The sequence below is a fragment of the Peromyscus leucopus genome, chromosome 3 (genome assembly GCF_004664715.2).
Source record: "Peromyscus leucopus breed LL Stock chromosome 3, UCI_PerLeu_2.1, whole genome shotgun sequence".
In the NCBI taxonomy this organism is placed as follows: domain Eukaryota; kingdom Metazoa; phylum Chordata; class Mammalia; order Rodentia; family Cricetidae; genus Peromyscus; species Peromyscus leucopus.
This window is the reverse complement of record NC_051065.1, coordinates 107,452,738-107,466,607: the sequence shown is the minus strand read 5'-3', so window position 1 is coordinate 107,466,607 and position 13,870 is coordinate 107,452,738. Positions and strand designations below refer to the sequence as shown.

Genomic DNA, 13,870 nt, shown 5'->3' with positions numbered 1-13,870 from the left:
GCTCCCAAGTACCTTTCTCTCTCTCCAAACCTGTGGAATCAGTAACAGTACTTTCAGGCTGGGAGGACACAGCCCACATGGAGGACCCTAAGGCCGAGAGCAGGAACAAGGATCTGCTCACTGCGGTGGCAGAGTCTGGCCTTGAACCCTGACAAAAGTTCAGTTCAACCACCCAGCTACATCCAGGACCAGCGTGCTGGTGAAACTCATCTTGCCTAGATTGTGTGTGTTCTTGTGGATGGTTCCAGCTCAGCATTGTAGGAGCCACTGTTGGGATATTTTGTCTGAAAACTGTCTCCTGGGGCCTGTGGTGCATGTGATGTTGTCTGTCCTGTGCTTCTGGAAGTGCGGTTGGAGTTTCACATATTGTTTGGATTTAAGGAAATAAATGGCCTTGTTTGCAGTCCATTACAGCAAACCAAGACAGTTGAAGCTGAATAGGTAAGAGAATAGCACCCTCTGGTGTCGAAACATGCTCTGTGCACTTGGCTGGTCCTGGGGAACTTAGAGCTGAGTAGGAGCGACAGAAGTGGTATGCTATGGGAAAGGAAGACAAGAAACGGGGAAGAGACTCACCAAAATCCACAAAGCACGCTGGTAATGGAGCAAAGACCGGCGGGTTTGCTGCCCACCTCTGCTTCCTCCATAAGGCATTGTTCATTTACTCCATAGCCAGCATGGATGGAAGACCAGGTCATGTCAGCCTGAATGGCCACTGCTCACTCAGAACCCTTCTTCCAAAGGGGAACAGGAGGTGAGATTGTGGCACGTGATCTGAAGGACCACAGTCCTCTGTTGACTTCAGGGGCTGCTCAGCTGTGTGGACAGCTATGCTGGACCTGAGCCACATGGTGCCGACTCCATTTCAGAACTGGATCGGTTGGGTGCTGTGACCTAGGCAGGTCTCTGTCACTCCCAAGGTCTGTGTACTCTCCTGTGAGGAGAGAGTACTGAGTGACACTAGGCTTTCTCACTTCACCTCCGAGTGCTCAACCTGAGTTCTCTAGCCGACTGGCTTCTGCTGACCTTTAGCCAGGAAAAAAACCATTCTCATTGCTCTGCCAAACCCTTCAGAGCCTACATCCTCCCAAGACAGACTCCCTGAGGATGCTCTGTCTTCTCCCACCTCATTCCCTCCATTCCTTCATAGCACTTCCCTTAGGCCTTTAGGTGGTCCTGTTGGTCCTCTGACAGATTCTGGCAAATGGTAGATATTTCTCTTCCTCTCTGTTGTGGAGTATGTGTTCGTGTGTGTGTGTGTGTGCGCGCGCGCGCGCGCGAGCGCAAGTGTATGCTTGGGGAGGCCAGAGATTGATGTTTTATCGTTCTCCACTTTATTTTTTGAGACAAGGTCTCTCACTGAACCTGGGGCTTACTGATTCAGCAAGTCTAGCTGGCCAGCAAGCTCTGGGGACCTTCCCAGGGCTGCCTTTGCAGGTGTGCGCCACCACCCTTTTCACACGGGTGCTGGTATCTGACCTTAGATCCTCATGTACACTTGGGAAGGGCTGAGCCACTTTCTCAGCCCTTGCAAAGTTTTAATTGAATGAATCAACTTATTTCAAAGCCAGAGTCTCCTGAAAACTACTCAGGGAGACAAGAGTGGAGAGCAGTCACTAAGGCAGATAAAGGAGTGACCTCAGCCCACTGTGACTCAGTGCTGCTTCCAACCTGGGGACCATGCCTGACCTGTAAAATTCCAGGGTTGTCCTGGGCTGCTCACGTAGCTGCTTTTTAGTCCTTACAACTGACCTTAGGGTACTTCATCTGCCCAGCTGGCAACGTGGCATAGCCATGCATTGAACCTCAGTTATCTGACTCCGTAACACTGTAAGATCTTCTATGGGAAACTTCCAAAGCCACAAAGGCCAACTGGGGGTGCCTATCAACACCTCACCCTGCATTTCCATGGCAGAGTAAGTGGGTGGGAAGAACAACAAGAAAAGAATCCCTCAGGGGTAATCAATATCAGAAACCACAGTGGGGCATGCTGTGTCCACACCCATGAAACTTAAGCATCAGCCAAGAAAATAAGAATCGACATGCTCTGTGAGCGGAGCAACAGCCTAAGGAGTTGAAAACACTGGGCCTTATAGTCCTCATTCTTGGTGTTTTCCATGTAAACCGACGCCTGGCTGGGTGCCTGCAGCTGGCGCCTGCTGGTAGTCCCAGGCACGTGGGAGCAGATGGCTGAGGGGTGAAAGGGAAATAAGCCCTGCTGAGCTGTGGAGACCCCAGTACTGGGGGATGGTGTGCACAGCTTGTCTCTCCAAAGTACCAGTGGCCCTTTCTGTCTGCAGTGCCAGTCACAGCACTGCTGGCCTGGTGTCATTTAATCTTCCCCCACTCAGCATTGCTGGAAGACAAGTTTTTGGCCAGGCCTCAAGCCTGGGGTTATGAATACAAGCGGTAACTTGTCTGGTGGGACTGTGTTCAACTCTTAAGTATCCTATCCTTCCCAGAGCAGAGGAAGCCAATACCTACCCCCAGCTTAGCAACCCCACCCAGTGCTACAGCAGGACTCTATAGGCACTCCACCCAACCCACAGCAGGGTCCATGCTGCCATGGTCCAGTCTATTACTGAACAAGCCTAAGCTCTGCTCACCTCCATTCCCTGAGAGGTTCCAGGACTCCAATGAGCTTCCACAGCAATAGCTTAACACCATGGTACCTAAGGTGTGTTCAAGAAATCTGTCACCACTAATAAAGTACCCAATTATTTTTCAGTAAGTAAGTGTTGTCTACAAAAAACGGGCCTTCTTTGCCTCTAGCAATCATCCTTTTGGTTTCCAATGACAGCTCTATATTTTCTTTCTTTATGAGAGGCAACCACCCCTCTTAACAAAATGACCAACCCAGGAATGGAAGTGTGGCATCTGCTGTGCCCACATATTTGACAAGAAGCGACTTTCAGGAGGATGCTGTTCACATCTGGGTGGTTCAGGAAGCAGGGCTGGACTATAAAATCTTAGTGCCACCTCTCAATCAGTGACCCTGTAAAGGTTTCCAGCCTCCCCGAACAGCAGCACCATCAGGGGACCAAGAACTCAAATACCTGCGTCTGTGGAGGACAGTCCAAATCGTGAGCTATGACAGACACTGTTACAGAAGCAAGCTGAGATATCCAGCTCTCTGGCCTTAAGTCTTAGGCACAGCTGCAGGAGCTCTTTGCCATACAGCCAACAGGACCACTGCAGATGAGGTAGCTCTGGTGTGGGGGAGAGTGGCCGGGCTCTGCTTGAGTTGTCAAGGTAGATGACTGAGTCCCAGGCCTGAAGGGGCTGCCAACCTCAAACTGCCTCCCATTCCTCAACTTGGCAACACAGGCAGTTACTCTAGAGTTAGTTTTTGCTGTTATCTCAGTAGCTAGCTGGGCTGATGTTTGTGTTGGGTGTGGAGTCAATCAAACTTGAGCATTCCTAGGTTTCAGAAACGTGTAAAATGAGTCTTTACAGCCTAAAGTTCTAGTGCAGTCTATCAGGGAGCTGGCAAGCAGAGAACTGAAGTATCACACACAACACTGCATGCCTGAGGCAGAACAAGAGGCCAGGAGGCAGACATACCACAGCTGCAGTGGACACTGGACACTGGTTTACTACCTACAGCTGGGGTCTCTGCCACCTAGCCACATGTTCAGCTGATGTCAAGTGAGGCCGCCCACTGCCACAAATCAGCACCAGGGGGACCTGAGGGCTTCAGTTTGCTCTTTTAAGACTGCAGGGCTTGAGAGGACTATGACAGAGTGACTGCCCGAGGCATGTTGCTCAGCGAGTTAGTTATGGCCAGTGCTGTCAGCATTTGGTTAAGCTGTCTACTCAAGAAGGGGGATGCCAAGAACAACCACTTGACACAGCCCCAATCCCAAGTCCTGTGTTTCCCAGTGAACAGGACACCGCCCAGCAGAGCTAAGGCCTAAGGACAGTGTGAGGTGGGTTAGGAGGGTTCTGCCCTGCCTACTCACTGAAAACCAAACTGCCATCATCTCAGCCACACTTGTTTTTCTCTTCTCTAACTTGTAGGGACAGGTACAATAAATAATGGAAACAAAGCTTCTTCAGCATGACTTTGGCTCAGAGCACATGAGCAAACTGCATTTGACAGGAGATTAGCAGACTCGCTGAGCACATTTACAGACACGTTCTCCACAGTGCAGACTGTCTACACTTTTCTTCTTTTTGTGGTGCTGGAGAATAAGACCCTAATGCATACAAGAGAGGTAGCCAACCCCTGAAAGCCACAGGCCTAGCTCAACTGTCGACATTTCACAACAGGGTAACTACTTAGTGGAAGGTGTTGGTTCTAAGTGTTCTTGTGATTCCACGTGAAGTGGGGCTGGCTGAAGCCAGAATGGAAGTAGCTTTGCTTTCAGCTTCATCCTGCTCAGACTCTTCCTTGTCACTGGCAACCTGTGAGCTATGAGTAGAGGATAATTTCTTCAGTCACAGAGGTCATACTTGGTGTCCTCCTGGCAGACTTGAGGTTACTCGCCACCTCCCCTCTGGCTTGGTTCTCACTGGGTGCTCATCTGAGCTCTTGGGGCCCCTGAGACAGGAGAGACCATGACCTTCCTGCCCCGGACCTGCTGGTACAGCTCTTCCTCAGGTGACAGCAGGGGCAGAATGGCCACTCTCCTTCCTCACACTCAGCTTGGTGCCCTAGACATAGGAGAGAACACTGCACATACCAAGTAAAAGCTTGAGAATCCACAAGACACATTAAAAAAATAAAAAAGGGACATCAAATTTAATTTAAAGAAAAACAACCTGAAAGTAACTGCAAGAACAATGGGCAAACCAGCTCCTGAACAGAGCAAGGTGGTTACACTGGCAGGAGGCTGGAGAAAAAGGAACATGACATCTAGCTGGAGGGACCCTTGGGTCATTTCTGACCATCAGAATGCACGTGAGCGTCTTTCTCTCTGAGTGTTCTGGACATCTCAAGAGGCAAAGTCTCCACTTCCTACACAGGACCGTCTTCCGTCTCAGCCGACTCTCAATGGAGGGGCGACTAGAACAACACCATCTCCTCGGACGAAGAGCATGGGGATGTTCCGCTTTGTTGACTGGAAGAGATGAAGCGGGAAAGCACAGTGAGGTCCAACAGTCCGAGCACTCCTATTCCCTGCATGAGTGCAGCAGACACCACTGCTGCACTCAGACCCATCCTCTTCCTATGTACTGCTACAAGGTATTTCCAAGGCTCCTTTGCAACCAGACCTGGGCACAAGGTTACTGTGTTATTTTTGAGATGGGGTCTCACTGTATGGCTCATGTTAGTCTGAAACTTCTAATCCCCACACTTCAGCCTTGAGTGCTGGGATTATTACTTTCTTTTTAAAGATTTATTTTTATTTTATGCGTATGGGTGTATAAGCGCCCTCTTCTGGCATCTTCAGGCTCCTGTATGTACATGACACACATGAACTCACACAGATGGACACATACACATAAAACTTAGTAAACAGATAAATAAATGTAAAATAAAAACAAGTCAGACATTGTGGCTCATGACTGTTAATACCAGGATGGAGAAGGGTGAGGCAGGCAGGTCACCAAGGTTTCAAGTACAACTCCACTACATGGTCAAGTTCCAAGATAGCCTGTGTTATAGAGTAAGACTGTGCCAAAAGGAAGTACTAAAGGGGAAAAAGGGGGAAGAACCAAATGCTCTCAGTCTCTGAGCCATCTCTCTAGCCCAGGTGCTGAAATTTCAGGAGGATGCCACTATGTCTGATTTTAAATTGCTTTGAGGGGAGGGGGAGCCGGGGATTGAATTCTTGCACATATTTAGTTGTTGTTTTTCAAGACAGGGTTTCTCTGTGTAGCTCTGGCTGTCCTGGAACTCAATTTGTAGACCAGGCTAGCCTCAAACTCAGAGCTTTGCCTGCCTCTCCCTCCTGGGTGCTGGGATTAAAGGCGTGCACCACCACCGCCCGGCTACTCCTGCGCATTCTAAGCAAATGCTTTACTACTGAGTTACATCCTCAGCTACAACTGGATTTTAGCCATTGGTTTCGAGGGTACTTCTTCTAAATGCCAATGGGCAGCCATTGCTTTACCAATGGATGGACCCTGAGCACTGAGATCTTAAGAGCAGGAAGGCAGAAGTCTATGTCCCCAGCTTAGCACCTGAAAGAAAGCTATTGTATTGACCTGTAGGCAGGGACTCAAGACTCCAGGGTGCCCAGCCATCACACCTGCTTCTACATGCTCCTGTGAGCACAAATGGGGAATGCAACTTTCAAGGCTTCAGCTTGGTGATCAGGCTTTGGGCAGTCAGCAAATATGGCACAATCTGGAGTCATCATTATACCTTGGCAAATGTTAGGCAGAACTTGGAAACAGCCAAAAGACTTCCCAAACTTATAGACTCTGGGGACAAAGGCTGGAAAAAGCCAAATGTTAATAAGTGCTATGGTGTAACAGATGCATTCGGCAGGGCAAGTACAAGGATGAGATCAGGCAAGAACTGGTTAGTTATCAGGCAGACAAAAAGAAACAATGCCAGGTGCTTTTAAGCCCAACTATGTAAGTACCAAAAATAAATAAATAATAAAATAAAAATAAAAAACCAAAAAACAAAAGACAGACAAGGCCTGGTAAAACTTCAGTTAAAAAACTTTGTTCTCAGGCAGACCATGAAGCCTGCTGAAGGGTTCATCAGGGTGGTCTGAGAGACATTGTCTCCTCAGTTTCAAGCAGGTCTGTAATTACGTGAGGACTGGTGCCTCAGGATGAGGAGCAAGGAAGTTCTGCTACAAAGAGCACAGTATCACCATGAGAAGCCAGGCAGCGAGCCACACTGTGGGCTGCTTAGTGGCAGAAAGTGGTAAACATGATGGCTAGCAGGAAAAGTGGGCTGGAGCCAAATAACAGAACTTTAGCAATCAACAAAAGCAATACTCTGTGGCGGATGAGAACCAAAGAACAGGGCTAACTGCTTTCTGCTTTCCTATTGGCCAGTTGGTATCAATCCAGTCACTCAGGAGTTAATTATGCACACTGTGGGGAAAAGCTCAGGGAATCCCAGTGGTCTGTGGTCCTTCCCGTTTGGGGAATGTTACTATTCATTAGTTATGTCAACTGAGAGAGGGCAAAACATACAACGGGCCTAGGGGAGACTGCTGTTTGTTTTCCCATTTCAAAGGTCATGAGAAGATACAAGATAGCAATGCACCGTTTTCCACTGCTGCATGAAATGACTGTAAATACTACCCACAACATCACAGTCTGTCTTGCCTGTGTCTGTAGTAAACACACTACAATAACTATTGTAGGGGATGAAGAGATGGCTCAGTAGTTTAGAGCACTGGCTGCTCTTCCAGAGAACCCAGGTTCAATTCCCAGCACTCACATGGTTGTGGTGGTATTGTGTTCCCCAAAATATTGTGTACTCTAATAAATTTATCTGGGGTCAGAGAACAGACAGCCACTAGATACAAAGGCTAGAAAATGGTGGCACTCACACCTTTAATCCTAGCATTCCAGAGATAGAAATCCCTCTGGATCTCTGTGAGTTCAAGGCCACATTGGAAATAGCCAAGCATGGTGACACACGCCTTTAATCCCAGAAAGCCAGCCTTTAATCCCAGGGAGTGGTGGTAGAAAACAGAAAGATATATAAGGCGTGAGGACCAGAAACTAGAGGCTTTTGGCTGGTTAAGATTTTGGCTGGTTAAGCATTCAGGCTTTCAAGCAGCAATTCAGCTGAGACCCATTCCGGATGAGGACTCAGAGGCCTCCAGTCTGAGGAGACAAGACCAGATGAGGATCCGGCGAGGTGAGATAGCTGTGGCTTGTTCTGTCTCTCTGATCTACCAGCATGGACCCCAATAACTTGCCTCGGGTTTGATTTTATTAATAAGAACTTTTAAGATTCCTGCTATACATGGTGGGCTCACAACTGTTTCTAACCCCAGTTCCAAGGGATCTAATGCCCTCTTCTGGCCCCCTCAGACACCAGGCATGCACACAGTACACAGACATATATGCAGACAACCATACACACATACAAAAATCCCCCTACCACCCCAGACAGGGTTTCTCTTTGTAGTCCTGGCTGTCCTAGAACTTGCTGTGTAGACCAGGCTGGCCTCAAACTCAGAGATCTGCCTGCCTCTCCTTCCTCAGTCCTGAGATTAAAGGTGTGCGCCACCACCACCTGGCATCATAAAATAAGTTTTAAAAAACAAAGAAAAGAAACTATTTTATTCAAGGGCTGGGTGTGGTGGCACAAGGTTTTAATCCCAGTATTCTGAGGCAAGGCTCAGACCAACTCAGTTGACTGGAAAAGACACTCTGTGCAATGTGCTCCAGGTTCCCAGCTTTGTGAGCTGTCACCCATCTTGGGGTGGGCTTTGGTGATAAAGCTGTCTTTAAAATCAGTTTTAAAAAAAACGGTGGGTGACTCCAAAATCCTTGCATTTAATTACTACACTGTATCAACAGTCCCTAAGTAGGTGTCAAGACATAGTAAGGTTCCCACAAATGGGTTAAGTGCTGCATAATGAGATCTGACACTGTCAGAGAGAGGAGCTGCAGGACTTACTTTATATATCTCCTCATAGGTCTCTTCATCAATCTCTATCGTCGTCACAGTTTCTTCTACGTCTCCCAGGATCATATTTAAATGCTGATCATAAGCCTGGAGTGGGAGGGTGAGATTTGAGAAACAAGGAACAAGGCTCAAACGATACAAGTGGATTCTAAGCAGCATGTTCAATACTTACACCCCAAACTTTTACATGCAAATAGTAAACACGCCCTCTGTGCTAGTCTATCGTGTCCTCAGAAGCCTTTCTCAGAGACAATACTGCTTATGATCAAAAATGAATTCACTCAAAATAATCTGAAATTACTTCTTAAGTACTCACTTTACTTGCTACACAAGGAAGTCCCACCATTCACAACAGTTTATTATGAAAAATAGCAAATTTTTGTTTGTCAGACTTCTTTCAAGGATAGTTAGCAACATAAGGTCCTGTCACTGTGTGATGGCCAACGTCATTTGACCTTCACAAAAATGATACAGGTAGAGCAAAACCTGGCCCATTTTTGTAGACATGCAAACAGACGCCAGAAGCTAACACTGAATATCTCCCTCAGCTGCTCTCCACCTTACGTATTCAGGTGGTGTCTCTCACTTGAACACAGAGCTTGCTGACTTGTCTAGCTAACCAGCTTGCTCGGGAATCCTATCTGCCTCTAGAGGCTGGGGTTACAGGGAAGCCACCACAGCCACCTGGTGTTTCCACGGGTATTGAGGATCACACTTTACCCAGCGACCACCTCTCCCACCTCCACTTTGCCCATTTACAACCTGTCCATAGCTTAACATGCTTTGGCCTCAGTTGGATGCCAGGAAGGACTGAGACCACAGTATTCAGTGCAACCTCCAAAGTTCATTCCTTTTACTAAATGGCAGACCTCCTGGGGCCTGTTCAGAACCCACTCACATGTTCTTCTAACGAAGTGCTAAGTGGTTTGCCTGCTCATATCAAGATAAAAATAGCCTAACAGCCACATCGGGAAGGAACTGCTTGGCAGCTACACAAATGAGCAAAATGTTCAGCTCAAGAGCAGGCAGCAAACAGAAAGGTGGGCAACTTAGTACAGAGGCGAGAGCTGGAGATGCCTCCAAGTTCAAGGTGACTGGTCTGGACTCGGGTGTCATTCCATGTGCTAAAAACCTATGTAATTAGCTCCACCCCACTTCTCTCATCAAACAGACACTGCTGTTTCTGAAGGCTAGCTTGTAGATTAGTGACCCGATTTCCTTCCCAGCTCCAGAGGTTCTTTGTCCTCAAGTTGCAAGGAAGGAACTATCACGGTTTTGGAGAGTGAGACGGAAGTACAACTGCCTAGTGGCTCTGACACTGACAAGACAGGGCCTGTTTCTAAGCCTGAACTAAGAAGACTTGGTTCAATTCCATGTTGTAAACCAACAGCCCTAAGGAAAGTAACAAGAAGAGACAAAGCCTTAAGTACACAGTGAAGTCACTTAACAGGACCAATTCCACAGAAATCATAAGTGGGCACTGCACAAGCAATAGTATATAAAAAAGTGCCCAATGCAGTTTTATAGCTGGGGGAAAAAAGAAAGAAAAGTGTGAGTCCTGCCTTACATAGAATCCTGGGGAGTCACCAGCTGTGTGATCATTCCACAAAAAAAAAAAAAAAAAAAAAAAAAAAAAAAATCACATGAAAAAGCTACTAAAAATATGTGTATAAAGCCTTCCCTCCCTTTCTAGACAGGGTTTCACAGTGTAGTCCAGACTGGCTTCAAACATACGCTCTTCCTGCCTCAGTCATCTAAGTACTGGACTCACAGGCACATACCACCATACCTCAGTAGGGTCCCTCTTTAAATACAGACAGCACATACACATGTAGAAAAGATCTGGAAGACGATGTAACCAACGTTAAATGTGGTCATCCATAGTGAATGAGATTTCACTTTTAATTCTACAGATTTCTATGCTGTTTAACACTTTCTGTAGTGCTTAGGCTTTGCCCCATGCTAGGCAATCACTCTTACCAATGAACTGTATCTGTAACTTGTTATTTTTTTTTTTCATAACAAAGAGGTTTTAGATGTCAATAACTAAAAAAAAAAAAAAACACCTTGTCCAATAACCTTTAAGAATAGAGGACAAAGCCAAGAATGGTAGTGCACATCTAAGGAAATGGAGACAGGAGGATCTTGAGTTTAAAGCTAGCTGGGCTGCATGGCAAGACCTTGTCTAAAACAAAGAGGACAAATAAGTTTATTCATAAGGAAGGAGAAGATAAAATTGAAGGAGATAAAAATGTTCTATAGGGTTGGAGAGATGCTCAGGTTAAGAGCACTGACTATTCTTGCAGAGGATTCAAGTTTGGCTCGCATATCACCCACATCATGTCTAACTCAGCTTTAGGGAATCCGATGTCCAGTTCTGGTCTCTGTAAGCACGGGTACACACACGTACACGTACATGTACACACACTCTCTCCCTCTCTCTATTTAAAAAAAGAGTAAAGGATATTCATATTGTCTAAGATCTTCCAACTCCCAAAAGAAACTGCAGAATTCAAAACAGTATGTTTATGCTGCAGTTCTTAAATCTGTAAGGAGACAGGAAGGGATGACAGGGGAACATCTAGTTTTAAGATAATTTAACAGACTTACATGTAATCTGCCTCGAAGCTCTCGGTCGTTTCTCATCTTCACATAAATTCGCTCATCCAAACTGAGCCTGATGAGATCCAGGGGCTCCTCTACGGTATTGGTAGTCTGTTGCTGATGAAAGAAGCAGGCTTAAGTGATGGACTATCAGAGGCAGCGTAGTGTTTCAATCACTGTTCAGCAGTGCAACCAAGGGCAAGTCACTTAACCTGTCTATGCCTTAGTCTAATTCGCCAAATGCAGAAAATAGTGTTTCCATAATACTATTATCAGGTTTAAATGACATATGAAAGCTTAGAATAGTGCCTTGATGCTATGTAAAAGAGGGCTAAAACATGACTGAACTTCCACAAAATCCAAAGTGTTAGAGCACTGCTTAGGGACCTTAGCTTTATCTTTTATTCAGTTTAATCATTTGAAAAAGACACCTGCCATACCTATTCACACACACTAATTAAAAGTCTGAAGTCAGCACTGGGCAGGTTGAGTTTAGGGTGCTAGTTGGATGGCAAGATGAACCTATCTAGTGAGTAGTATAGGACAGAGGCTGAAAGAATTGACTTGGAGTCAGGCAGCCTGTGTTCAGCTCCAGGTTCTGGCCTGGCTCTTCTGAACTGGGATTAAAAATCAAGTCATCTCTTGTTTCAGACTCCTCATTTGCAAACTGGGGAGGCAACATCTTTCCCTTGGAGATCTTATGAGGACTGAAGGGGCTATCTAAGTAAAAGGAAATACTTATCAATGATTATCATCATTACTGTTTTGTTTTGTTTTTTTGAAGAGATGTGCCCATGACAGCCTTTGACATGCAGCAAACTTCCTGTATCATTCTCCCAAAGTTGGGATTATAGCTGTGAGCCACTTCTGGATCTCTTAATTGTGTGTGTGTGTGTGTGTGTGTGTGTGTGTTTTGGCATTCTAGTGGAGGTCAGAAAACAACTTTCTAAAGTTTTCTCCTTCCTCTGTGGGTTCCAGGGATTGAACTCAGGTTGCCAGGCTTACAAACTGCAAGCATTTTTACCTGCTATCTTACCAGCCCCACTCCCAGCACCTGTAATTCTTATATTTAATATCATATCTTGCTTGCTTCAAGATTTAAGAACGCTATTTTTCTTGGTCAGTCAGAATTACTCTCCAAGAACTGTTGGGATAGGTTTCAAAAGTTAGGGCTAGGATGACTTGGGGTCAGCTACATGGAAGAGATGGCTCCAGCCATCGAGAGTCAGTAAAATATTCAATAAGCTTCTCCAGTGAGTACCTGGGGTCAGCGAAAGTTGACTGACAATTGTTGGCTGTGTACATAAAAGAGGCTGGATGACAGGAAACAAACAACGCCCCCCTCCCCACCCCTTCTTCCCACTTTAGTTCAGCAGGCTTTTGTTAAGAACCCGACAACCAACCACTGGATTACAACCATACACAAGTCACAGCCCCCTCAACGAAGCTCATTCTAGTATGGAGAAGGGCATATAAATACATAGCTGTAAACCAATGAAAACTCCCCATGACAGCTCTCTTCAGTCTAGGACACCCACTGTCAATCGTTTTCACCCTGTAGCTTTAAATACTGACTTTTCAAAGAAGCTTCCCCTGGACAGTGGGTTTATTCCCTCAAATAAATACCTGCTGAGTGCTCCCAGCACTGTCCTAAACCTAAGGAAAGAAAAGTAAAAGCCTTTTTAAAGGTTTATTTTTAGCTCATATGTGAGCGTTTTGCCTGTATGTGTGTGCACCACATGCACACAGAAGGGGGCACTGGATCCTCTGCAACTGGAGTTAAGATGCATCGTGGATGCCCGGTGAGCCAACATGGGGATGCTGGTACCCAACCAGGTTCTTCCACAAAAACAAGTGCTCTTAACCCCTAAACCATCTCTCCAGCCTCCCCAAATCCCTATTAAGGAATTTCTATTTGTGAAAGTAACACATTAAGTAAAGAAATACATATTTAAAATAACATGCTCTGAAAACAAACAGGTTAGTTCGTGTTTGTGTGTGTATGTGGGGGGGGGGCTGTGTGCAAGTCATTTCGGTGTTCGGGGAACTCCACAGATACCTAAGGAGCAGGAAAGAGCAGGTGAAGAGGCCTGTAGGCCCTTCTGTTATTCTGCGTACCCGATCTTGGCTTGTTTTCTTCACACTACATCTCTACCAGTTTCTCTACCTCGCACAACTGCACCTTTTACCTGACCTCCCCCATAAAACACTCCAAGTGAGCCACTGCCTGTGCACCAGGTATTTACACGTATTACTAAGCGGGTGTCCACTACTACATCACTCTTTCTGTCGGGCATCGACAGCCGTTTGCATTTTACAGATAAAAGCCGACGACGACGAGCGTGATGGGTTCGAGCGTGATGGGAGCGAGGCGGGTTGAGAAAACTCTGGGCCTGCGGAAGTTTTAGGAGCTAGCGCAGCTACGGAAGGCCGTGGTTACTCGGAAAAAAGTAACAGGCCACTTCCCGGTGAGCGTGGAAAAAAGCGAACGGGGCCGGGAAGCTCAAGCGTTCCCTCTACGAGCGCCTCGGGACAAACTTACCTGATCTACGTCGTCCGCCATGTTTCAAACGCTGCGCCCTTTCCACCTCTCGCGAGAACAGGCACTCAGCAACACTAGGCTTCCACTCGCTGGAAGTAGACCTACATTATTTTTGTCCCTCTGCGCCCCTGTAGTTTACATGGGGGCGGGGCTTCCTCGGGGGGCGT

At 46.6% G+C, this 13,870-nt stretch overlaps 1 protein-coding gene across 1 annotated transcript; it reads right to left on the bottom strand.

Annotated features, from left to right (window-relative positions):
* Positions 1-4,719: 4,719 nt before the first annotated feature.
* Lsm3 (LSM3 homolog, U6 small nuclear RNA and mRNA degradation associated) lies at positions 4,720-13,816 on the bottom strand. Its single transcript, XM_028854838.2, has 4 exons — positions 13,704-13,816; positions 11,168-11,278; positions 8,549-8,644; positions 4,720-5,063 (listed from the first exon to the last, which is right to left on the bottom strand). The coding sequence occupies exons 1-4, from the start codon at positions 13,722-13,724 to the stop codon at positions 4,983-4,985; spliced, it is 309 nt and encodes a 102-aa protein (XP_028710671.1). The 5' UTR covers positions 13,725-13,816; the 3' UTR covers positions 4,720-4,982.
* Between the last annotated feature and the right edge of the window lie 54 nt (positions 13,817-13,870).